Source organism: Lemur catta, chromosome 1, assembly GCF_020740605.2.
Source record: "Lemur catta isolate mLemCat1 chromosome 1, mLemCat1.pri, whole genome shotgun sequence".
NCBI lineage: Eukaryota > Metazoa > Chordata > Mammalia > Primates > Lemuridae > Lemur > Lemur catta.
The window spans coordinates 104,980,480-105,004,991 of NC_059128.1; the positions used below are offsets into that span (position 1 = coordinate 104,980,480).

A 24,512-nucleotide genomic window follows, 5' to 3' on the forward strand; every position below is an offset into this window, starting at 1 on the left:
GTTGCCTGTGCAGACCCACAGACTGTCACCTGCACACGCTGCCCGCTGCTGCGCTCACCCGTGCACAGCCGCAGCCCCGTCTGCACAGATGGCCAATGTGGGCATAGTGGCCACCGCACCCCACCTGCCGGGCTTCTTGTTCAGACAGAGAGGGTGAAAGAGCCGGGACAGACGGGGTTGTAAGGGAGGAGGAGCACTAGGAAAGACATGCCTGTGGCACTGGGGCTGGAGCCAGCTTGTGCCTGGAGTCCCGGGGGGTCTGTGCCGGCTGGGAGCCCAGAGAGGCGCAGACATACACCCAAGCACACGCAGGCACACGGCTGGGCGAGGACACGTGCTCACAGCCATGCACACACCTGTGCCCGTGCTCTCCTGCACACACGTACACGGGCCCAGACAGGCTCCCTGCGCACTCCATCACAGCGCTTGCCTGCGGGGCCCTGGTCACTAGGGGAAGTTGTTCTGTCTAAAACAGGCTTTGCAGACGTTGCAGCTCCTCTGGCCACAGGGGAGCTCAGAATAGCGGGGCCGGGCCCTCGCTGTTGCAGCAGGTGCTCTGTGGGCAGCTTCTAGCTCAGGCAGGTCACCCGTTTCAGCACCTCAAGGCCGGGCTGGCTGCTGGGGATGGCTTTTTTGTCTGCTCAGGAACCCACATTTAGAACCTTGGAAGGCTGAGACCCCAGCTGGCCGCACGGGCACACAGGGTGTGCAGCTGTGCTACGTTTCTGCCACCAGAGCCACTGAGCAGAGCCGCAGCCCTGTGTGTGAAGACTGAGGGGTGTCTGGCTCTGGGCTGTTCCCAAAGCTTGGGAGGTGGGCATAAGTGTCCCGTCCTGCAAGAGGGAAACTGAGGCATAGAGCAGGAAGGTGGCTTGAGGACACCCTGGCCTGGCCTGGCCCCAGCCCCCAGGTGGAGCCTTCTTCCCCTCGGCAGCTCATCTTCAGTTCTTCAGACACTTTGCGAAGCTCCTTCTCCCCAGCAAGAAGCATTTCTGTGTGCTGGCCTCTCCCACCCTCTTCAGAGCACCACCCTCCTCACCGAGCCTCTGGGAGGCCAAGCCCCTGTCCCCACGGGCCCACGCCCACCTGCCAGGCCAGCCTGCATCCTGCCGCCCTCCCAGGGACCAGGAGCTCAGCCAATCAGAGCCTCAGGCCCTCTCCTGCCCAGCCCTGCAGCCTCAAGTACCCTTCAGCCTCTGCTTGCATGCCCCCCGTGACAGGGACCTTTCCATGCAGTGACTGTCTAGGGACAGCCACGCCCTGCGCGCCACTGAGAGTGCCTTTGCCCGCTAAGCTAAGCACACCCACCCCTGCAACGTGCCTGCCCCTCAGCCGTGGGCAGTCCTACAATGACTGACCCCAGTCTGCCTTTCTCCAGGACAAACATCCCTGGCCCTTGGGCTCAGGACCAGTTTCCAGCGACCCCTCCCAACTCACACTGCCTCCTCTGGACCCCCCAGGTTGCCACGGACCCTCTACAGTGTGTGGTAGTAGCATATCCAAAAGACCAATGTCTTTCCTCTTCCCTGGTGTGAGGCAGCTCGAGGGAGGGGCCCTCAGCGGGGCTGTCAGGCTGAGAGATAATGCCCGGTGCCAGCGGCCAGGCCTTTGCCATACCCTCCCTTCCCCTTCAGATCACCCTCGAGCCCCCAAGCTTGGGGCGCTGTACCCCCACCTCCTCCCACCACCCTCCACCGGCTCTGCCAGGGGGCCAGTCCCCAGCACCACAGTGACCGACGTGGCCTGGGCCAGGGACGGGGGAGCTGCACTGTCACGCCCAGCACCCGCCTCACCTTCTTCCTCTGCTCCTTCTGCCTCTCACGGAACTCCTCAAGGCTGCGCAGCTCCTCCCGCAGGGTCAGGGCCAGCTGGATGTGTGAGCTGCCCACGTTCTCCATTTCTGGGGACAGAGTATGGACGTTGGTCCCCAACGTCAGACCCGATGGTCCTTAGCCACCCACAACTCCCCCTGCCTGGACCAGCCCGGCACCCACACTTCTGTCCCCCGAACCCTCTGCCAGCCTCCCAGCTCCTGTGCAAAGCTGGGCAGCAGCCTGGCTCGCCCTGTGGCCAGATTCCATCCCAGGAGATCTCGTCACCCTGCAGCTCAGGGTGGGGGAACTTCAGGACTTACGTTGCTTCAAGGAGTCAAAGGACGCCCTTAGGGAGCTGCAAAACATAACGGTCTGGGTCAGCAGGAGGAGGGCACAGCATGAACCTGAAGTCCTGGCTGGCCCCAGGGACTTTTATTTTGGTGGGAAGACCATGGGTCATTCTAGACCCAAGGGACCCTCCAGCCAGACAGTGACCATCCACTGGGGCCCAAAATAAGGACTTCTGGAAGGCAAAGCTCCCTTTTTGGAATTATAAAGCCATCAAACCTCTCCACCGTGGCAGAAGAGGGAGGTATCGATGCCCCACCTCCGCTCCTGGCCGCATTCTCAGAGAAGAGGGGACAGTCTTCAGGGCCCCCTCCCCTCCTCCTCCTCCTCAGGTACCCAGCACCCCCAGGATGAGTCTGACGCAGCAGGGGGCAGGGGCCAGACCTGGCTTTCAGCAGGTGGCGAGAGGGCCTTTGGGGGCAGTTGGATGAGAGGCAGGAGGGGCAGGCAGGGGTGCAGAGGCGAGAGCTGTGGGCACTGTCTGCTCCAGGGGAGAGGGAAGGAGAGAGGCTGGCACAGGCAGGGGTGGTGGGGATGACACCCTGGGGGGGCAGCATTGCCAGATTGCACAAATAAAAGCACAAGACACCCAGTTCAATTTGAATTTCAGATGAACAAATACTTTTGGGATATAGGTATACCCCATGTAATATTTGGAACATACCTTCATTTTTAAAGTATTTGTTGTTCATCTGAAATTCGAATTGAACTGGGCATTCCGTGGCCTGGATTCAATCCACGCTCTGCCACTCACTGTGTGACCTTAGGCAAGTTACTTCACCTCTCTGTGCTCAGATCTCCCTTCTGTAAAATGTGGATAATAGCATGAACAGGATGGCTGCGAGGATTAAATGAGTTTATATGTATAAAGTGCCTCTGTCAGGACCCTGGTGCAAGGTAGGCACTTTACAAAGGTTGCTGTTGTTGTACAACTCTCCCCTGAACACATCTGCACACCCCCAGCAGTCTGGGGGGTCCCCAGGTCCCTGCAACTTGACCTGAGCTGTCCCCTCAGTGTGCTCCACCTGAAAGCTGGGGAGTGGCCCCTCGGATCAGGCAGCCTCCAGAGCCGGGCTCCCTGCCCACCCTCAGCACAGCCCAAGGCGAGGAGCAGATTCGTGGGTGCAGCGCGGGTCTCGGGCAGAGGGGCTGTAGCGGCACAGGGCAGCCTGAGGCTGGGCTGCATTGGCACCCCGGCAGCAAGGGCGCAGGCAATGCTGGGGCACCCCGCACTGTGGTCAGCCGAGGCAGGTGGGAAACTGAGGCCAGAGTGCGGCCAGGCTCCCGGTGTCAGTGTTGCACCCAGTGGTGAGGCCTGTGGCCGTGGGCTCTGCCGTAGCATGTGTGCAGAGCCTGCAACTCGGTCCCCACTGCCAGGTGACCGCCTGGCCTTGTTGCCCCACGGCACTGCCAGGTGGACATTCAGACTCTGCCCCCAACCCTGGGGCAGTCTTGACGGTGGCAGTCTGTGTTCACCTTGACCTGTCCCCACAAACCTGGCTCGGTCTTGGGGGCTGCACAGATGCTGGTGCTGGCTCTGCCGGGACAGCTGGGCAGGACCTCAGGCTCCGATCCCCTCAGGCCCCTCTGCTCCCCTCTGGGCTGCAGGCCTTGCTGCCCCAGCGCCCTGTTCCCTGGAACCAGCACCCGCAGGCCAGCGCAGCACGGCGCACACAGCAGGGCCCAGGGCTCTCCCTCTCCTTCATGGCCCCAAACTTTCAAGGAGGCAGCCTCAGCGCTGTGGGTGAGGGGAGGACTCTAGCTCTGCCCTGCCCAAGGCAGCCCGCTGTGGGTGGGCAGAGACACTCTGGCGGGGAATGGCCTTGCACTGGTCTTGGGGAGGATCTGGGACCACCGGAAGTCTCTCTCTGCCCGTGAAGCCCAGCAACGATGGTTTCTTGGCCTTTCTATCACGCCCCCTTCCTCCACCTGGCTGTGCAGGGACAGCGTCAGGATCTCCTTGAGCTCTCCTCTGCTGGGTCCCCATCGCATGTCAAGGACGGGGTCTCCATGCAGGCCTCTGCCTCCTGCTGAATGTCACCAGTGTCCTCACGTGTGACTCATCCTATTGCCCTTTTTGACCGGGCTCTCAGGAAGCTCAGCCTGAGTTCTATGCTCAAACACAACCCAGGTTTCCAGTGTAAATGTCTCCTCCTTATACTACCTCTCCCCGCTGCGTCAGATCCCTGCTTTGGCGTTCCTGTCCCCCGCTCACCTGCCTATCAGGAGGGGTGTGCCTCCCAGCTGACAGGAGCGGGCCTCTCACCCCCAGGCTGGGCCCACGTGAACTGGTGTCAGGGGACACCTGGTGGGAGCAGGGCCTTGTCCCTCTCACAGACATCCTTAAAGACAATCCTTTGTCTTCTCTGAGCTCAGAGGAAGGAAGATGATGAGAAAGAATCTCCTCGGACAGCAGTTTAGGTTTGTGACAAGTGGGCCTGAGGCAAGAACGTGAGGGTTCAAACCTGTGCCCCTTGGGGGGCTGTCGTTGCTCACTGCTAGTAACTGCAGACAGGCTCACAAGGGGCTGGCCTGTCCTGCCACGTCCACTCCTGCCTGTTTCCGGAACCCCTGGGGTGCAGCGTCCCCCTGGGGGGGGGGGCGGGCAGCCTGCTGTGCAGGCAGCGTTTGGGGCAGACCTCGAGGGCTGGTCAGATTGGGCCGCAGGGAAACAGAGCCGGGGCCTGGAGGCTGGAAGGAGTGTCGGGGGGCTCTCTGCAGGCTGGCTGTGTGGTGTCAGCTCCCTGCCAGCGCCTACTCCTGTCTTTCCAGTGCCTTGAAAGAGCCGTGGGGGTCCCTGGAGTTTGGGGACCAGGTCTCATTTGTGCATCCTCCGCTGCCACTGCCCCGCAGGTGCTTGCTGAGTCACATGTCGGGGAGGTGCGTGCCAAAAATCACTTTGGGGCGAGAATAACCTGCCTTTAATCTATGTGGCCTGAGCCTCCCGGCCTGAGCAGGGCTACTGGCTGGGTTGAGGTCAGGGGACGACAGAAATGTGGCATCTTTAGGCAGCAGAGTCTGACCGGCTCCGCCCTCTCAGTGCTCACTGGCTATTTATGGGGTCACTTAAGCCCCACCCCCAGCCTTTCCACCCCAGCCCACCGCCCACCCTGCAAGGGGCTGAGAACGAGCATCCCACAGACCCGGGGCAGCCGTGGGCCACAGGGAGGCCGGGAGCTTTCCCCACCCACGCTAGACGGCCAGGCCACCTTTCCCAAGGGCCAACACACACTCCCCTCCAGCCTCCAAGATGAAGAAACGACAAAGGTGCCATGACCAACTCTTGTGCTTCCTGCAAAGAGCCCACCAGGTTGGTGTGGGAGGGGTGACCTGGTCTAAGCCAAGACTCTGACAGTGAGGCAAGACAGGAAGTCTGGGAGGGCTTCCTGGAGGAGGTGGGGAATGAGAGAGCCCTGAAGAGAGGCTCTGATGCAAAGAACTGGGGAGGAGAATGAAATCTCCCTCAGTGTGCTAGACTCGGGCTCCAGGATGGTGGGGCCCTTCATTATACTTTAATTCTTAAATCCACCCAACTCAGTCCAGGGCATGGCACACAGTAGGTGCTCAGTAAGCGCTTGGTGGCTCAATGAGTGGATGATGGATGCTTGACCCCCAGTTAAAGAAAGGAACAACCGAATGGCCTTGCCATGTCTGCAGCTGGGTCAACAGCAACACTTATTATGCACCCACTGTGTGCAGTAGACTGAGGTGGGAGCTACGTGGGGCACAGCCCTAAGGAGGCAGCAAGTGAGCTGGGATGGGTTCGACTCCTGCCCCGGCACTCACTGGCTCTGAACATGCCCTGCGCTTGCCCTCCGCTGTGCCCACACTGGTCCCCTGGCAGGAACACCCTCCCCTCCTCCAGCAGGGCAGCCGCTCCGCCCTGCTCCCCCGGCGCCCAGCCTGTGGGTGAGCTCGCGCCAGTGCTGGTTTCTCTCCGCCCCACCCCTGCCTCCTACCCCTGGCAATCTCTGTGGCTGGGCTGCCCGGCCCCGTGGACCTTGTTTCTATATTTCCTGTTGCGGTTTCGAGGGCCTGGCACTCCCTGCCCGGGCTCCGGCTCCTCCTCTGACAGTGACTCTGCTCCCGGCCCCCAGCCTGGGGCTCTGCCTTTGGATCAAGGACCCCCCACCCCAGGGACTCCCAGCCTCCGTCTCCCTGTGCAGCGTCCCCAAAGGCCCTTGGCTTTGGGCCAGGGAGGGGCTGGGTCCCAAAGGAAATGGCCTAGGCTGCCCAGCCAGGCCCCTCGGCCCACAGCCAGGCAGGTGCCTCCCATGTGTCTGACTCCAGGGGAGCCGCGGCTGTGGCCTGTGACGAACCCACCGCTTCCTGAGCACCCCGTGGCTGCCCAGAGCACCCCTCGAGATGCCATCCCCTTTCACAGGCAGGGACCCAGGACTTGGAGGGGGAGAACCCCCAGGGTCATGCAGTAAACCCCTTAGGCCTCCATAGCGTGGGGTCGGGGCCACCCACAGCCGCCACCTGGCCACTTCCTGTTGCTAAAAATAGAGCCAGATGCGGAGTCCCTTCCTCTTCCCACAGCCCACCCAGCTCCGCTCCCGCGTGCTGTTCCCTTTGTTAGTGGCTTCTCCTTCCCTGCCGGCAGTCCCCTGTGACTCACAGCCCCCTGCGTGTGCCTCACGCGGGCCACTCCCGCCTGGCTCCCTTGTGCCCTGCCTGCACCCCCTCGAGCTGCCCGTCTTTCTGGACAGCTCTCCTCTTCCAGCAGGCCTGGAGGCCGGAGGCTGGCAGGGCTCCTCTGGGGACACGTCCCCCAGCCCCACACGGCCCACACCTCCGCTGCCCGTGCATCTCCTGCAGTGCCACTGGACAGCCTCCGCCCCGTCCGTCCCTTCCTTCCCACATCCTGAGCCCCCCTCTGTGCCCAGCCTGCATCCAGCCCTCAGCCCTGCCCGCAGGAGGCCGTGAGACCGGGTCCTTGTTTATCTGCACAACAGTGCACTGGAGCAGGCAGATGAGAAAAACTCAGAGAGGTGAAGCAACCTGCCCACAGTCACACAGCGCACAAAGGCGGAGCGAGGACCAAGAGCTCACGCATCCTTACTCCTCAGGCTGTGTGCGCACTTTCCGGACTAACACACACACCCTTTGGGCACTGGGCATTAATCTCCCCTGGTTGACACCACTTTTAAGCCTTCTGCTAGCCCTTCCTGAGGTTTGTTTGTTTGTTTGTTTGTTTGGGCTCCTGGTCGGAAGCAGGAACTGCCAGGGAGCCCCAGGTCTTTAGGAGACCTAGAGGGGGCTGCATATTCACGTCCCCTCTCTGGGGCAGAGCCAGGGGCGCCACAGGCTGGACCTCCAGGGGACCAGGTGGAGGGAAGGGGTTGCTCAGCAGCGCAGGGGCAGGCGTCAGGCCCAGGGTAGGAGGAGAACTCCCAGAGCCCTGCCAGAGCTTGGAGTCCCGTGTCCTGTGTGACCCTCGGTCTGGCTCTGTCCTCACCCGGGGGCCAGTTTGCACCTCCCCAGAGCAGCCCCGCCACTCCACTGTTAGCAAGTTCTTCAGCTGCCCTGAAACAGTCTCCCTCGCCCCTTGTCCCCCCGCCCGGCAGTCTGCACGAGACCTCCAGGGAGGGAGACCCCCAGTCGCGGCATCGTAGCGATTTCCCTGTTGCCTCCTCTCTGAGCCAGGCCTGCGCTAAGGCCCTGGGCCCACTTAATCCTCTGAGGAAGGTGGACTTGTCCCACTGCTGAGGAGGGCATGAGGCACATAGTGAGCCAGTGGCCAACCCAAGTCACAGCCGGTGGGTGAGAAGCTGGTACCAGAACCCCCCTGGCCCCGTGTCTGGCCACACCTCCATCCTGGAGGCCCAGGCTGAGCCGGTGCTGCAGGGGGCGCGGGCAGCCAGCGGAGGGGCCTGTCATCTGCCCCTCCGGACTTGGGTGAGGCCGCCCAGGCGGGCACAGGCTCTGCTGCCTCCCTGCTCAGACCCTTGGCTTTTCTCCCGCTCACAGAGCCCGGCCCCACCAGAGTGCCCTGTAACCAGGCACCGGGGGGTCCCAACACCCCAACCCTGTGGGCATCCAGGGCCTCCCTGGCCCTGCCGAGTCCACCCGCCACCAGGAAGCCCTAACCCCGTCTCAGGCTGGGAAAGGAGGGCGCCGAGCCCAGGGCCCACGAGCTCTTACTTGATCTCCGTGTGGCCGCCCGCCTTCCGTGCAATCTGCACCAGCTCCTTCCCGTACCGCTCCTCCGCCTGGGCCCTGCAAGGACAGAGCGTGGGCCCGGGTCTCCTGCAGGTCTGCGGCAGAACCGAGGATCCCCCCGCCAGCCTCTGGGGGCGGGCAGGGCCCCTTGAAAAAGTTAAGCCCAGCCCTTCCTGGAAATAAGTGTTGGCCACATAGGGGCACATTCGAAAGCCCATCGAGCGATTTGCCCACTGGGAGGTCCAGGTCTGGGGACCAGGGGAGTCGTACTCCTGACTTTTTGAAGCAGGCGGTGCTCAGACAGCAGCGTGGCTGGGACGGCCCCACCAGGCCACTCCCTGAGGAGCCCAATGGAGGCGGCCACCCCCACCTGCGTCCAGCACCTGCCGCCGGCTCACCTCTGCCGCAGCAGCTCCTCCACGTCCTTGCACATCTTCCTGCCGTCCAGCAGCCGCTGCACCAGCACCTCGTAGCCCGTGTGGGCCGTGAAGTCCCTGCACTGGGACACAGGACAGAGGGACACATGAGGGCCATGGCCCGGTGGCACTGGACGCAGCCCGGCGGGGACTCCCCCCACCCCCTCCAGGAGAGGCCTCTCTCCTGCCTCCATCTCCCCGCCTCAAGGCCAAGCTCTTGGGATGCCAGCCCTGGCCTCACACAGGGGTCCCCCCACAACCGTGTGTGTGACAGGTACCCAAGTGAACGGAAGAGGATTCTGGGTGTGTGTCTGAGGCGCTGGTGCGGGAAGTTGGCGGTGGGAGGTAGTATTCAAGGACTAAGAGGAGACAGAGGTCTCTCGGGACACTCCCAGGCCCAGAGAGCAGGTCCCAGGCCAGGCCGCCCACTCCCGCCCCCCTGGGGCACGCGGGCTCACTCCAGGGGAAGGCAGGGCTTGTCAGGCCACCATAGCCGGGGCCGGCCCTGTGATGTGGCATCTGGCCTGTCTTCTTTTCTGTCCCCAGAGACACCCACCTAAAGCCTCAGAGACCAGGGAAAGGAGCCCAGCTCCCCTGACCACACACATCACACCCCATCGCCCCGAGCTCAGAGATGCAGTGGGGCTCTCCAAGGTCATACACTCTTAACCTGTCCCCCAGGCAGGGCCTGCATTCCTGTCCCTGCCCCATACCTCCCCCTGCATGCCACCTGTGGGCGTGTGGGGAGCAGAGGTGGAGCCACAATCATGGAAAGCTTCCTGCAGGAAGAGGAATTGAGCCTGGTTCTAGAAAGAGACGTTATTGTTCTTCAAGGTCTAAGGAGAATCAGACATGGGGGGGAGGGCAGAGATGACATAGGTTGTCCCGACTGGCCGCATGCTCCAGCCCACCTGGGCAGACTCAGGACTGTCCTACAGGACTCTCCGGGCCCCAGGCCCATGCCCTGCCCCATAAGCACCGCTGGAAATTCCTGAGGAGGACCTGGCCCAGGCTCAGCTGCCCACAGGGTGGCAAGCAGAGTGTTCGGGCCCTGGCCGGCCACCCAGGGCCCCAGCAGGAGGCAGTTGTCCCCCAGTCTCCTACACGCCTGCAGCTGACATCCACCTGCATGTCCAGGCTGGTGTCGCTGGGCCAGACTTCCATTTCTGTGGCTTTCGTGGGCAGCCACTCGTCCATTCACCAGCCGGCAGACCACAGCTTCCTGCCCCTCAGCCTCTGCCTCCCCCCGGAACCCCATGTCAGAGACTTGGTGGCTGGGAAGAAAAACAAATCTGGAGCCTCAGCCTCCCCATGAGGGCCGTTCTGAGCTAGACGCCGTGTTCAGGTCAAAATGCCGCCGACCCCAGGACCCAGAACCAGTGCCCCCCCCTCCTCAGGAAACTGGCCCAGAGAAGTCAAGGGCTTGTCTGAGGCCACAGGACAAGAGTCTGGACTCTCCGGGGAACTGTCCCTCCACAGAGCCTCTGGGAGAGGCGGCAGGGAGACGCCAACTGCAGCCCAGCCCCACACCCAGCCCCGACTCGCCAGGGGACCTTCTTCTGTCCTTCCTGCGGCCCCCCGGGAGAGGAAAGAGAAATCAAAGCAAACCTACGTTGGCCATTCTGGAGGAGGCGGGAGGCAGCGAGGGGCCCTGCAGGTCAGGTCCCCAGGAGCTCAAGTCCGCAAAGTGCTGCAGGCTTGGGAATCCTGTCCGGCCCCTGCTCAGAGCCACAGAGGCACTAGCAGGGGTGCGGCCGGCCGGGTGAGCCACAGTCACAAGGACCAGGCTGTTCCGAGGAAGTGCCTGACTCTCCAGGGGGCTCACGATGCCGCCCAGCCCTGCACCCCTTCCCCCAGCCTGCGCCTCCTCCACCCGCGGCCGCCACCTCAAGGGCACCAGTCGCGACTCATGGCTCAGAGCTGGGAGAGTCGGGCTCAGGATGCTGTTAGGGAAATGAACGAACCAATCGTTCCGTCAATTGGCCACTCGTGCAGGTCCACCCGGCACCAGAGTCGCCCCCAGGGGCCACCATGGCCTCCTGCCCTCCTCTCTCCTCCCCTCACATCCTCCCGTCCACCCGCAGGCCCTGTCGCCCTTGCCCTCTGTGAACTCCGTCTCTCGAGCCCACCCACACACGCTGCGCCAGGAACATGACAGCCGTCACCTTCCCGAACACGACACAGACCGGGGGGTGCAGGTGGCGGCAAGGAAGCCTAGAGAGGAGAAGTGACTGCCCAAGTCCGCTCAGCTGGCGAAGGGCAGAAATTGGGATCTGGGCCCAGGTCGGCCTGTCCCCAAAGCCATATACCCACACCCATCACACAGCGGTCAGCCCAGTAACCCACCTTCCATTTTGAAATATCAAAAAATGATTTAAAAAAAACCTTGAAAGTGTTGACTCAAATTTTTTCCACCTCAAATCAATGCTGTAGTTTGGGCTACAGTTCAGTTACCCTAGATTCACAGAGGCCAGCTGTGTGCCCAGGCTGCGTCAGAGAAGTGCCGGAGGCCACGGCCCAGCCATGTGGCACCTGGGGCAACCCAGCCTGCTCTAGGGGGTGCCAGGTGGCAAGCAGGCACAGTCCCTTACTCTGGGAGGCCCACTCAAGCCAGATGTGGGACCCCGCCCTTGTCACCCATGGTGTGCAGCCACCCTGGGCTCCAGGCCACCTCCCAGGGCTCCGGGAGGACGTGCTCAGGAAAGCCGAGAGCAGGAGCAAGTGTGCTCCTGCCCAGCCTCAAGGCGGGCAGCAAAGGTCTGGGTGCCCTGTCCTGGCCGGGGACAGCCCCCAGCTTGCTCCCTCTGCGTGGGTCTGGGCGTGAGCCCTGCTCCAAGCCCACGAGCTGGCCGGGCCTACCATGCCCCCATCGGGCGGGTGGAGAAGCAGCCTCTACACCTACCGCGACTTCCTCCTTTCCTGCCCAGATCACTCTCAGTGGCTGCAGGGGCTAGGCCACAGAGACCAGGGCCCAGGGCAAGCCACTTTCCTTCCTGGGACCTGGATTCCTCATTGAGGAGCCGGGGGCGGGAGGTCCGTCCGGGGCACGGCCCCATCAGGGCAGGCTGCTGCGGGCCAGAGAGCGTTCTGGCCTGAGATAAGGGAAGGAATTTGACAGACTCGCTGTGGGTTCAGACCTGCCCTGACCCCGGCCCTTCTCAGCCTCTGTTTCCTTCCCTGTGAAAATGGGCCTCATCGTTCTTGCCGCACGGAGCTGATCTGAGAAGCAGTGAACTAGCGTGCATGGGTGAGAACGGTGACCACAAGATCGCCTGATGTCCCAGGCCCGGATCTCGGCTCTTAACCTTCCATTGCTTCACCTCTCTGCAAAGGCCCAAGCTCAGGGCCTGTCACCGGGTGGCCGTTCAAGTGATAGCTCCCAGTGCCCTGCCCCCTCCCTGCCTGCCACCTCCCCGACATGGCCAGCTGGGAAAAATGAGCCATCGTCCTCCTCGAGAAGATCCACTTAAAAGGTAGCAGAACCTTTTTCAAATGCTCCCTTACATGGAGCTCCAGGATATAAAGTATATCAGGGGACAGCTAAGCTCTTACCTCGGGGAGAGAGGCCTGGGTTTTGGTCCCAGTTCCTATCTGCTGTGTCTAAGAATCAGTGCTGCGGTTTTACGTGGGAACCAAGTAGGGGCTGTGGCACATAGCCAGGTAGCCAGGAAGGGCTGCCTTGTAACTCCTTGTCCATGAGAACGGCCCAGCAGGGCAAGAGGAGCCCCAAAGAGAAACTGTGTGGGGGTACTGTTGGGTGCAACTGGGAGGGCCAGAAGCAGCTGTCTGCAAGCGATGGAATAGCCGGGTACTCCACGGGGATGGGGTGGCCAAGGAATCTGCCCAGGTGCCCAGCAGAGAAAGGTCTGATCTATGCACACCTGCCCCCCAGAGGCACCGTCACCAGTTACAACAACACCGAGGAAGGGAGAATTTTCTCCCCTTCAGAGTCGCTGCCCCGCAGCCCACCCCATCCACGGAGACCCCAGAAGCAGCTGGCAGTGGGGTATGGGTACAACACTGCAAGGGAAGAAACCAGCTCTGTCCTCTTTCCCCATCAGAGGCTTCCCATGCAAAGCTGGGCAGGGGCAGGGGAAGCTTTGATTGAATGAGAGTGAAAATTTGACATTGGGTTGGACTGGATTGGGTTACAGCTCACGACAACTGGAAAAGCTCTAGCCTGAGCCCAAGGTCGGGGATCGAGATCCAACAGAGGGTTTGGAAGGTAGAAGAAAGAAAAATTAAGTCTCTGCTTGCACCCTACCAAGTTCAAATTCCATTTTGTAAAAGGCTTGCCACCATTCTTGAAAATGTTTCTAACGATGTCTGACATGCTCTTGGGTTGATAGACTTCACTTTTTTTAACCATTGTTCTTTCTTTTTCTCTCTCTTTTTTTTTTTTTTTGGAGACAGGGTCTCACTCTGTCACCTAGGCTGGAGTGTAGTGGTGTCATCATAGCTCCCTGCAGCCTCCAACTCCTGGGCTCAAGCCATCCTCCCACCTCGGTCTCCCAAAGTGCTAGGACTTTAGGCATGAGCCACTGCACTTGGCCTTTAACCTTTTTCAGAGGTCACCTTTTATTGGTGGGTGAAGAGATGGAATAGGGAAACTCGGCTCACTCCCTAATTTCGGAGGTCCTGGAGCCCTGTCAGCTCGTTTGGACAACGGTCTTGGAGCAGCAGGGCGCTGGGTCTGCTGGCGCCCTCCCCTCCCTCACGCCAGCTTAATGCGGGGACTTCTGCAGCCAGTGTGGCTGCCACCATGAGTTTACTAGCAACTAGTGTCCTGTTGCTTGTCTCTGTGGGCTGAGAAACCAAACCACGGGGACTGTTAGGAAAGCTCTCGGGAAAGCAAGCTCCGTGAGGGCAGGACGTGGCTGTGACTGGTTCTCTGCTGGACCCCAGCACCCAGGGCCTGCGCAGCGCTGCCCGCAGACACACTGGATGAGGGGCTGGAGAAGCTCCTCAGTGCGGCCCCCGAGAGGACGTGGCTGTGTGACTGCTGGGTCCTGAGTGGCCCCTGGAGGGACCAGACCGCTGGCCTGCGGATTCAGCAGCTCTTCACCCAGCACCTTTCCATAAGTCTGACAGACTTGTCCCCTGTGGGTCTTCCCACAGTCCTCTGAGGCAGGAGTATCCCCACTGTAGAGACAAGGAAACTGAGGCTCAAGGACAATGAGTCCCTGGGCAGTTCCAGGCACTCTCCACTGCCCCACAGTTGCTACCCCACAACGGGACCCATCTCCACCATTGGCTGGCAAATGGCCCATGCTCAGGTATGGTGCCATCGGGTGGGTGGATGGCCAGAGACGTCAGTGAACGAAGTGGTTGCTTGCCCAGGGTGTCCTGCAGGAGCCGTGCGGAAGGATGGGGTCCCAAGCCAAAGCCACGGAAGAACGTTGGGAAACGTGTCTCACCTGCAGCTCTCTGTGGAGCCATCGGGAACAGAGGGAACGTGGGTGGTTGGCTTCTCCAAGCCCAGGCCAGGACTCACAGGCAGGGACAGGGAGGCCAACTCCAGGTCAACACAAGGAAGGGCTTCCCAAGGGCCCAAGTGGCCCCGGGTTGGGACACAAGCTTGCCACCCTGATGGGTGGAGAGCACCTGGGGCGGGGATTCCACAGAGAGGGCTCGAGCTCCAGATGACGTGTTAAAGTAGGAGCTTGGCATCTGGGAGTCCCCGGGCCCAGGGACTGGAGGGGTCTGTGCATAAGCATATAAATGTGGGATCATTCACAGCTTTGCTGAGATGGCCCAGAGTAGGTGTTGGAGCGAGAGGTCCAAGAAGGCAGAGGACAGACTTATGTTTTCCGAGAACGAAAGCATATTCTTGTGGTTAAGTGAGATGATCGGTGTTGAGCTGCGCTGACAGGAGCCTGAGATTAGAGAGGAGTTTGCAGAGGGCCCCAGCTCTCTGCAGAGCCCCGTCTGGCAGCCGCCTGGCCTCACCGGGCCCCTCACCCACGCAGCCCGGCCGGCGGGGCCCTCGTGCCGGGAGCCTGCGGGCGAGCTTCCAGGGGCCCCCAGGGACCCCACCAAGTGGTGACAACATGAGCACTGGAGGAGGACACGTTGCACGTGGTGTCTTCTCTCAGCGGTACTGGCCACAAGGCGGCTGTTGCCCCCCACTCCCTGTGAAGACGAGGAAAGCAAGGGCCGGCGGTCACTCTAATCGTGTGGGAGGGCCTGGCCTCTGACCAAGATCTGTCTGGTTTGACGGCCTTGTTCTTTTAGATCAGCCTCTCAATTATGAGGAAGGAAAGGTCTCCACTACCTCACTTCCCCCGGCCCCTTCTGTGAAGGGCTGCCCACTTCCCCTGCCGCACTCTCGGGCCTTCCTCCTGCTTCACGAACCCAAAACACGTAGAACACGAGGCCAGAGGGGCAGGGTGGGGACGAGGCCTCAGTCTGGAGCTGCAAGTTGCCATCCAAGCCGGGTTCAAGGCAGCAGAGAGAGATGTGGCGGGGACGGAGCAGGTGTCTGAAAAGGTGGCACGAGGCCAGGCGGAGGGGAACCAAGTCACGCAGAGCCAGGGGCAGGACCTTCCCAGGAGGTGACAGGAACCAGAGCCAGGTTCCAAGTTCAGGAAAAGAGCCGGCGGGAAGGGTGCCTAGCGGGGTGCAGATGGGCACGAAGCCAGGGCCTCGCCACACGGTCACCTCTAATCCTCCGAGAACCCTGTCACGTCAGTGCTGTGCCATTTTTGCCCCATATCACAGATGAGGAACCGAGGTCCAACAAGGTTAGAGACTTGCCCAGGTCACACAGCTGGGTACCACCCCTGCCAAGCTGACTTGGTAGTTGGGGGGCTCGCTAGGATGCAGCAGCAGGTGAGGTAGGAGGCAGATGCAGAGGGAGAGGGCAGGTCAGAGCAGGAGGCCGTGGGACCCTGGGGGTGGCTGACGCAGGGAAGGATGGAACTGAGCCACCCCAGACCCTAAGCCCTGGAGGAGACACTACCGTATCTGGAGCAAGCCGGGAGGGGCTGGGCTGTCTTCGCAGGAAGGACAGGCACTGTCCGTGCCCTGCATGGCTGCCCGCACAGGGCTCCTTGCTGCACAGGCTCCAGCCTGTGAGTGGCCAGCCAGGGACCGGGGCCAGGCACCAATGGTCCAGGCATTGTCCTTGCGAAGAATCCTCTTCCCCAGGCATCACCCCTCCCACGTCACCTGCCTAGGGACGTCCCAGGGAGCACTGGCCTGAGAGGGCGTCCAGGCAGTGGGGCGTGGGCGGAGCTCAGCGCTGGCTCCTGGTTCCGGCCAGCACCGCACAGGCTGTGGGATGTTGGCCGAGTCTCTTCACCTCCTGAGCCGCCTCTGTAACATCAGGATGAGCTCATCACCCTCCTTCCAGAGGCTCTGAGGACTAAATGAAATATTAAATTACACCTGTAGGAGCCTAGCAAAGGCCACCTGACACTTAATGAGCTCCTAAAAACAGTGGCCGTGGTGGTGAGTATGTATGAACTGAAAGTTACCAAGAAAGAAGAGCTGGGTTCGAACCGTAGCTGGGACACTCATCTGGACTAGCTGCTCCCCATCTCTGGGCCTCGATTTTTCATCTCTGATTTGGGAAGAGCATGCGGACATTGCACCCCTACAGGACTGATGTGGGGTGCCCTGCTTTGTGGTTGTGAATTGCTGCAGTGTGGAGACTGGCAGCCTCCCCAGGGCTTGGGGCTTGCTCTGGAGACAGATGGGCCCCCGGAGCTGCAGGGGAGCCCACTCCTCTCCTCCACCCCTCCCTGAAGGCAGGGACAGAGCACTGCAGCCTCTGGAGGCCCCCTGGATTCTTCTGCTGGCCTTGGCAGGTTCTCGGTCCCGGAGCTGACCTTGGGCTCCAGCTGAGATGCCCCCCAGGCCTGGGGCTAGCTGGGCTCCTGCACCCACAGCGGGGTCTGCATGTTGGGCTCCCTGTCCTTGCTAGGCCATTAGCATGCCTGTCTCCACGTCTTAGCCCTCTAACCACAGAAGTCAATTTAATGCTGCAATGTTTACAGACAAGGAACCAGAGGCTCAGAGAGTTGGGGGACTCATCAGGGCCGCCCCATGAATGTAGTAGAATTGAAGCAGGGCATTGGGTTCCAAGGTCAGAATGAGAGACAAAGATGGTGTCCTCCAAGTAACGGGTTCTGTGTTAGGGACTGGAAGATTGCTTTGCCCAGTGCATGCTGCATAGAGCCACGTGGCAGGAAAATATGGTTCTAAACAGGAAGATGCCTGGGCCCTGGGGAGCTGGGCTGCCTGGGGGAACCCTGTGCTCTCTGGGACCCTTCACTGTTTAATGTTTTGCTCTCAGCCTACAACAGCAGGAATCAAACCAAGACTGCTGGACTCCGGAGTGCAAGCTCCTTCCCTCGGGGGTGGGAGTTATCTGAGGACTGGGATGAAACCCCTGCAGCCTCATGGTTGCTCCTGCCCTGACCCAGGGCCCAGTCTCAGCTGCTGGTCTTCTCTTGGCCCTGCCATCAGCCACACCTGTTTCTTTGGTTCCAGAGTTAATTTCCATCCTGTTCTGCACCAAAGTGAGCATCACTGCAGATACCCCAACACCCTACCCAGTCCCTGTGCTGCCCTGTGCTCTGCAGACCCCCGCACTGGCTGTTTAGTAGTCACTGCAGCTCCCAGGACACTGATCCTGGCTTCTCTGCTTACCCCCCAGCCCTGCTTGCCCAGATCGTCCATAGCTGTCCTTCTGGGCCCTTCTACCACCACAGTCCGAGGTCCCCATGCCTGGGAGAGTGGGCTCAGAGTTGGTCCAAGTCAAAGGGCAAATGTTCAGGAGATGACCAAGAAGGGAGCCCCTACTGCTTTCAGTGGCTGCAGTCCATGAAGTGCAGGGCCAGCAGTCCCGATTTTCGAAGGCCCCTCAGGTCTAAGCAGGCCAAGGCCAGGGCAGACACCCATTTTGCAGGACCTCCCCCTGACCCAGTGAGGAGGTCGGCGACCCAGCCTGCAGGCCCTTCCCCAGGCCCTCCTTGAAGAAGAGCGAGAGCTGGTGGGGCCTTAAGGAAGCTGGAGGTCGGGGGCCTGCCGGGGAAGCCCACAGCCCAGGGGCCCTCTAAGTCAGGCATCTCCCCAGGTGTGCCCAGGGTGCAAATGTGATGGGGACTTTGTCATGGACTGGTGGCCAGTCCAGGCTGGGGGACCCCAGGAAGGCCCAGACCTCAGTTTCCTCACCTATAAAACAAGAACCTCTACTCGAAACCCTGAATAGCCACAACAATCTTGAAAAAGAAGAATAAAGTTGGAGGACTCTCATTTTTTTATTTCAAAGCTTATTACAAAGCTACAGTAATCAAAATAGTGTGGTAATGTCATAAGGACATACATATAGACCACTGGACTAGACTAGGGAGCCCAGAAATAAACCCTCACATAGATGGTCAATTGATTTTTGACAAGACACCAAGACCATTCCACAGTCTTTCCCACAAATGGTGCTGGGAAAACTGACGGCCACATGCAAAAGAATGAAGTTGAACCCTACCTTACACTATGTACAAAAATTAACTGACAATGAATCACAGACCAAAATGTAGAAACAAAAGCTCTAAAACTCTACAATGAAAATAGGTGGAAAGCTTCATGACATTGAATTTTGCAATGATTTCTTGGATATGACATTACAAGCACAGGCAACAAAACAAAAAATAGATAAACTGGATTTCATCAAAATGAAAAACTTGGGCCGGGCACAGTGGCTCACGCCTCTAATCCTAGCCTTCTGGGAGGCCGAGGCGGGTGGATCGCTCGAGGTCAGGAGTTTGAGACCAGCCTGAGCCAGACCCCGTCTCTACTAAAAATAGAAATAAAAATTATCTGGATAACTAAAAATCTATATAGAAAAAATTAGCCGGGCATGGTGGCTCATGCCTGTAGTCCCAGCTACTCGGGAGGCTGAGGCAGTAGGATCGCTTAAGCCCAGGAGTTTGAGGTTGCTGTGAGCTAGGCTGATGCCACAGCACTCACTCTAGCCCCGGCAACAAAGTGAGACTCTGTCTCAAAAAAAAAAAAGAAAACTGAAAAACTTGGTGCATCAAAAGACAATGTCAAGAGAGTGAAAAGACAATCCACAGAATGGGAGAAAACATTTGCAAACTGTACGCCTGATAAGGGATGAATACCCAGAATTATAAAGAACTCCTACAACTCAGCAACAAAAAGATAAACAACCCAATTCAAATGGAGCAAAGGCCTTGAGTGGACATTTCTCCAAAGAAGATATACAAATGGCCAAGAATCACATGAGGAGATGCTCAACATCATTAATTATTAGGGAAATGCAAATCAAAATCACAATGAAATACAACTTCATGCTTTCTAGGAAGGCTATGATTAAAAAAACAGAAATTAACAAGTGTTGGCAAAGATGTGGAGAAACTGGAACCCTTTTGCTTTGCTGATGGGAATGTAGAATGGGGCAGCTTCTGTGGAACAGTTTGGCAGTTACTTAAAAAGTTAACCGTAGGATCCAGCAATTCCACTCCTGGGTATATACCAAAAAGAATTGAAAGCAGGGATTCAAAGAGATACTTGTACACTAGTGTTCATAGCAGCATTATTCACGATGGCCAAAACCAGGAAACAGCCCGAGTGTCTGTGGATGGATGAATGGATGTACAGAATGAAGTATCTATGTAGAATGGAATAATATTTTGCCATAAGGAAGGAAATTCTTACACACGCTTCAACATGGATGGGTCTTGAAGACATTATGCTAAATAAAATAAGCCAGATACAAAAGCACAAATATTGTACGATTCTGCTTATACGAGATACCTAGAATAGGCAAACCCATAGAGAAAGAGTGTAGGATAGGAGACGGGATGGGGTGGGGGATGATGGTTTAGTGGGTACCGTTTCTGTTCAGATTGGTGAAACAGATCAGGAAAGAGTGAATGTACCTAATGCCTCTGAATTATGCACTTAAAAATGGTTAATATGCTCAACTTTATGTTACCTACATTTAGCACCAAACAAAAGCAAAAACTTCTAACCTCGACTCAGGTGAGTCAAATGAGGTTGTACAAATGGTAAAACCATGGCGTGCTCATTACCTAGCAAAGGCGATTAATCACCACAATTACCTACACCAGCGGTTCTCAACCCTGGCCGCGGGCTGGAGGCACCGGAGAGCTCTGAAAGGGACTGCTGCCCGTGCCCAGCCCCAGAAACTCGGGTGTAGGTGTCCTTGGACGTAGCCCTGGGCATTGGGATTTTGATGATGACAGTCCTACAAGATCTGGCTCCCTGCTCCACTTCTGACCTTATCTCTGACTACTCTCCACCCCGGTCAGTCTCTTCTGCCACACAGGCCTCCTTGTTGTCCCCTGAAAGTATCAAGCACGCTCCTGCCTCAGCCCATCACCCCTCTCTTCCTGCCCGGCACGGCTGTGTTCCCGTTCCTGTTTCCATAGCTGGGAAGCCCTGAGTTCTATCTGGCCACCCTGTCCCCACACTGGCTGCTAGTCTCTGGGGCTCCAGCTGGCACTTCCTGTTGCCCAATGGTGGGTGGCCTGTCAACAGCAGCGGAAGGGGTGTCACTCGCTTGCCTGCTCCGTCACACATTGTTCAGGGTGCCAGCACACCCTCACATTAACCGCAAGGGGCTCTGTGACCCAGGCCTGGAGAAGGCAGCAGCCAGGCCCCACTGAGCCCCCGCATGGCATTCCCAGGCCCACATCCCTTCCACGAACCTCAGTGTCCTCTCTGCAAAACAGGAATGAGAATCCCAACCGCACAGAACTATTGTTGGAATTAAGTGAGATAACATAGATCATTGCGTTACTTGAAAACAAAGAGATGGCTCCCTAACGGTGGAATGTACCACGCACTGGGGACCACGGTTGGTGAAGATTCTGGAAATGGGAAGGTCCACACATAAGGCTCACCCTACAGGTGCACACGCAATTTTAAATCTGGGTCCCACGGCACCTGTTCCTGGTCTGCTACCTCACTGTGGTGAGCAGGAACAGGCGGTCCCTTAGCACTACCTGGAGCCTCCCTGTCCTCAAAGCCTTTACTTTAGGTGAGGATCACCCCAACATCCTACAGATGAGGAAACTGAGGTTCAGGGAGGGGAAATGATTCTCCAAGCCTACCCAGCTGGTGAGGGTGGGGCCAGGGAAGGCTTCAGAGAAGCCCGTTTCCTTCTGAACCTGTGGACAGGCAGTGCCTGAGCCTGTGAGGGAAGGACCTTCCAGAGCCAACCCGGAGCGAGCCCTGGTGCGGGCGGCCCAGGCACAGGGCACCACTCTCCCTAGCTCGAAGCCGAGGCAGTCTTGGTTTCCACCCCAAGTTCCCTCCATCTGTGGTTTGCAGCGTCAGCCGCATGCTTGGTGAGGAGGGAGGACCTCCCGCCCACAGCCTGCCGCCTCCCAGCCCTTTTGCACAAGAGGAAACAGCCATCACCAGAGAGGGTGCAGAGAGGCAGCCACCATTTAGGGCAAAGGCTTTTCACAACCTGCTCAGGCCTTTCCTTCCGACCTTGCACAATGCCCTGGGCCAGAAAACTGTCCTCCAAACCCCACTTCCCCTTTCACACCTTTGCCTGTGCCATACATTCCACCTGGGGTGCCCTTCGCCCTCCTGACACCTGCCCTTCAAAGCCCAAAGCAAGGTCCCTCTTCCCCATGCCAGGGGCTGCTGCCCCAGCTCTGTGTGGACCCCAGCAGGGAAAGCACGGCAGCTCCTGGGGACTGGAGCGCAAAGCAGGTCAGCAAGAAGCAGATCTTACTTCCCACCAAGAACAAAACTGAATTCAGAACAGCGAATCAGCCTGGAACACTACAGCCAGCAAATCCTAGAGGTGGCATCTGTAGGCATCACCAAATCGGAGCACACATGACCACAAACCTCTGCAATCTTCCAACACCGTCAGGCGACTGCCCACGTCAGGTGGCCGGCCACACGCTCCGTCCCTGGGGCCCACGTACCACAAAGTATGCACAGAGTATGTGGAGGTGGTGATGCTATCGAACCACAAATTTGGCCGAAAAAAAAACCATGTCGGCCTTGAAAGCAGGAATTGCTTAGTTTTGTTTTAAAATATTTTCCTTGTAATGACATATGTACTTACTTGCAGAAAATTAGCTGGGGAATAGAGAGAAAAATCGGCCTATTTCTGCACTCACAGAACCCAGTGTTACCATGTGCGGCCATCCTCTCATCTGATGTGAATTCTAACTGAGCCCAGAACAACTGGCCAATCTTCTCAGAATCCAGAGGCAAAGGGCAGTGGGGTCCAGTAGACCCGGTGGCAGTTCCTGCCCTGCCCCGTACGTGCGACCTCAGTCTGCTGTGCCTCAGAGACGGGACGACACTGAAACCCTTCCTTGCAGGGTGGGTCTGGGGACACATACAGTGGACAGCACAGTGGCTGGTGGGTCATAGGCACCCAGCAAATGGGCACTGTTGCCACTCCTCTGGGATGATTTACGGAGCTGTGACCCAGAGAAAATACCTTCATGGAACTTGAAATAAATGTCCTCTTTTTCATTTTTAACTGTTTTATTTAAATTTTGAATAATTAATACATTCATAGCATTCAAAAATCAAACCGTATAAAAACACCTATCCTGAAAACACAGCCTCCCAGCCCACCCCCTCACCCAGCTCTCTGCTGTCATCCTCCCAACAGGCAAGCACTTCAGTGAGCTCCCTGTGTGTCCGTCCAGAGTCCTGCTGACACGAGCCTCCTCCAGGATAAATCTTACTGCCCCCTTTGCACGACAGTTGTCCCAGGCACACTCTTCAGCTCCGAGCTTTGCACGTGTGACACCAGGTGTTAAAGAGCTTTCCCAGTCAGTGCAGAGAGCGCACCGTCCTCACTCCCCCGGACAGCTGCACCCGGGAGTCGCCAGGAAGGGACTTAGCTGCTGGCAGCAAAGGCAGGATGGCCAGGGCCTCCCTCTCCCACCTCCTGCGCTGTCTACAAGCCCCTGTTGTTTCAGAGGGCCATTCCTCGGCCACTGGCCCCTCAGCCTTTAAGGACACAGGACTTGACCTGCTGCGAGTACTCCCTGCCCACGGGCCCAGTCCCTTCCAGGCCACTCTGGTGCCTCCTTCCCGCGTAAAACGGCTCCTGCCCAACCAGAGGCCTATGAGAGATCCCAGAGTGGCTACGAGTGCCAACAGCTAGAGATCTGGCCCCGCTCTTTCACCCGGAAATGCTTCCTCTCCTGGGAATCTACCCAAGATAATAATCCTCAAGTGCAAAACCTTTATATTCAAAGATCTACCCATTGTGTCACTGTCCAGAATAGTAAATAATTGGCAGTAACCTGAGTGTACAACAATAGGGGATTGGGCAAATAAATCAAACACGTCCACCAAATCCACAAGCTGAAGCATTGCGCAGGCATTAACGTGGTGTTACTGAAGACGAGAAAGCGGCGTCCACACCTGCAGGTGTTCACGATGACACGACACTAAAAAGCAGGGGAGGATCACGCACCAGTGCGGACCCCCTTCGCACTACTGAACTGTGCACTCAGAAATGGTGACGAGGGTGAATTTTACGTTATGTGCATTATTTTACCACAATTTAAAATGCTAGTAAAAAGGGAAGGAGAACACAAAACCGTGTACCCGATATGCTTGCACCTATGTAAAACCATCTTACGGAAGCGGCAAAATAGTAGCAGTTGTGTGATGAGACTAAAGGTGCTCTTTCCCCATTCTCCACGTCCCGCTTGCCTTGCACTAACTGATTTTGTTTCTTTAGAAGGTGTATGTGTCGCTTTAAGTGCCCAGCAAATGTCAGCCTCTCCTAACGCCCCACGGCCATGGTAGATGGGTCCTGGGCGGGGCGGGGGCTGGGGGGCTGGGGACAGGCAGCTTTAGGACAGCCCAAGTGGGGCTCCTCAGTCCCCTACTCTGTAGCCTCCTAAATGGGGAACCTCACTCAGCATCTCAGAATTGGGAAGGGGAAGAGGTACCAGCAGCTGAGCGGACACACGAGGCGGGCCAGCCAGCCTCAGTCCCACTGTGTGAACATGGGTGAGTCACTCTTCCCGCCCGGGTCAAATGGGCTTGGACAGGCCTAGCTCCTCCCACTTTGTCACAGAGGTTTCCAGATGAAGCTAGAGCCCAGCCTCGAAGGAGAGAGATGACCACATGTCAGAGGGAAAGTTCAGGTCTGTTCTCCCCACACCCCCTTGGTGGCCCCCACCCAAAATGGCGGGAGGTCACCGTAGTGCCTGTGGCCCAGCCTCGCCAAGCCCACACTTTTCCCTTTAACTACCCCGAAAGGGCTAGGATGTGCATCTGGATAGAACCTGGTCCAGAACCAGATTTTCCCTGTTAACACAATACCCAGTGACGTCTTTGCACCCCCTCTCGGGGGTAAAGGGGGCGAAGCCCGGTGGGGACGGCACAGCTCAGACACTGCTCCTCACAGGCCACCGCCTGCCTGGTGCGGTCATTCCTCCAGCTCCAAGACTGAACTGCGACTTCCTTTAGGGCGGGACAGTTTCAGAAGTTCAGGGGTCCAGCCTGGACCAGCTAGGAGGGAACGCTGCTGAGGAAATATCTGTAGAATATAACTAAAGTGAAGGGAAAACATTCAGGAAGGGAGGGGGACAAGGAGCCATTCACTGTGCATTCATTTATCTATAAATATTGACTCAGCGCGCCAGCCCTGTGATGAGGACAGACGGACGTTTCTGGCAGTACGGTTTGGCTGCCCACTGGGCGCAGAGCCACTGGCAAGCGGGGGGTGGGCGGCGGGGGGAAGTCCCCTCTCTTCTCTGGGCTTCCACGCCCC

The 24,512-nt window shown here is 58.4% G+C and overlaps 1 protein-coding gene across 3 annotated transcripts in view; it reads right to left on the reverse strand.

The window, feature by feature from the left end:
* PSTPIP1 (proline-serine-threonine phosphatase interacting protein 1) overlaps positions 1 to 24,512 on the reverse strand; it is a 36,846-nt gene that overhangs the window by 8,901 nt on the left and 3,433 nt on the right. For 2 of the 3 annotated variants that reach the window (XM_045532772.1, XM_045532781.1), the window contains exons 2-5: positions 8,726 to 8,826; positions 8,310 to 8,384; positions 2,135 to 2,169; positions 1,794 to 1,900 (exon numbers count right to left, since the gene is read on the reverse strand). In XM_045532772.1, the coding sequence (XP_045388728.1) occupies positions 1,794 to 1,900; positions 2,135 to 2,169; positions 8,310 to 8,384; positions 8,726 to 8,826 (318 nt within the window). The remainder of the gene's footprint in view (positions 1 to 1,793; positions 1,901 to 2,134; positions 2,170 to 8,309; positions 8,385 to 8,725; positions 8,827 to 24,512) is intronic. The other variant, XM_045532791.1, reaches the window with a different exon arrangement.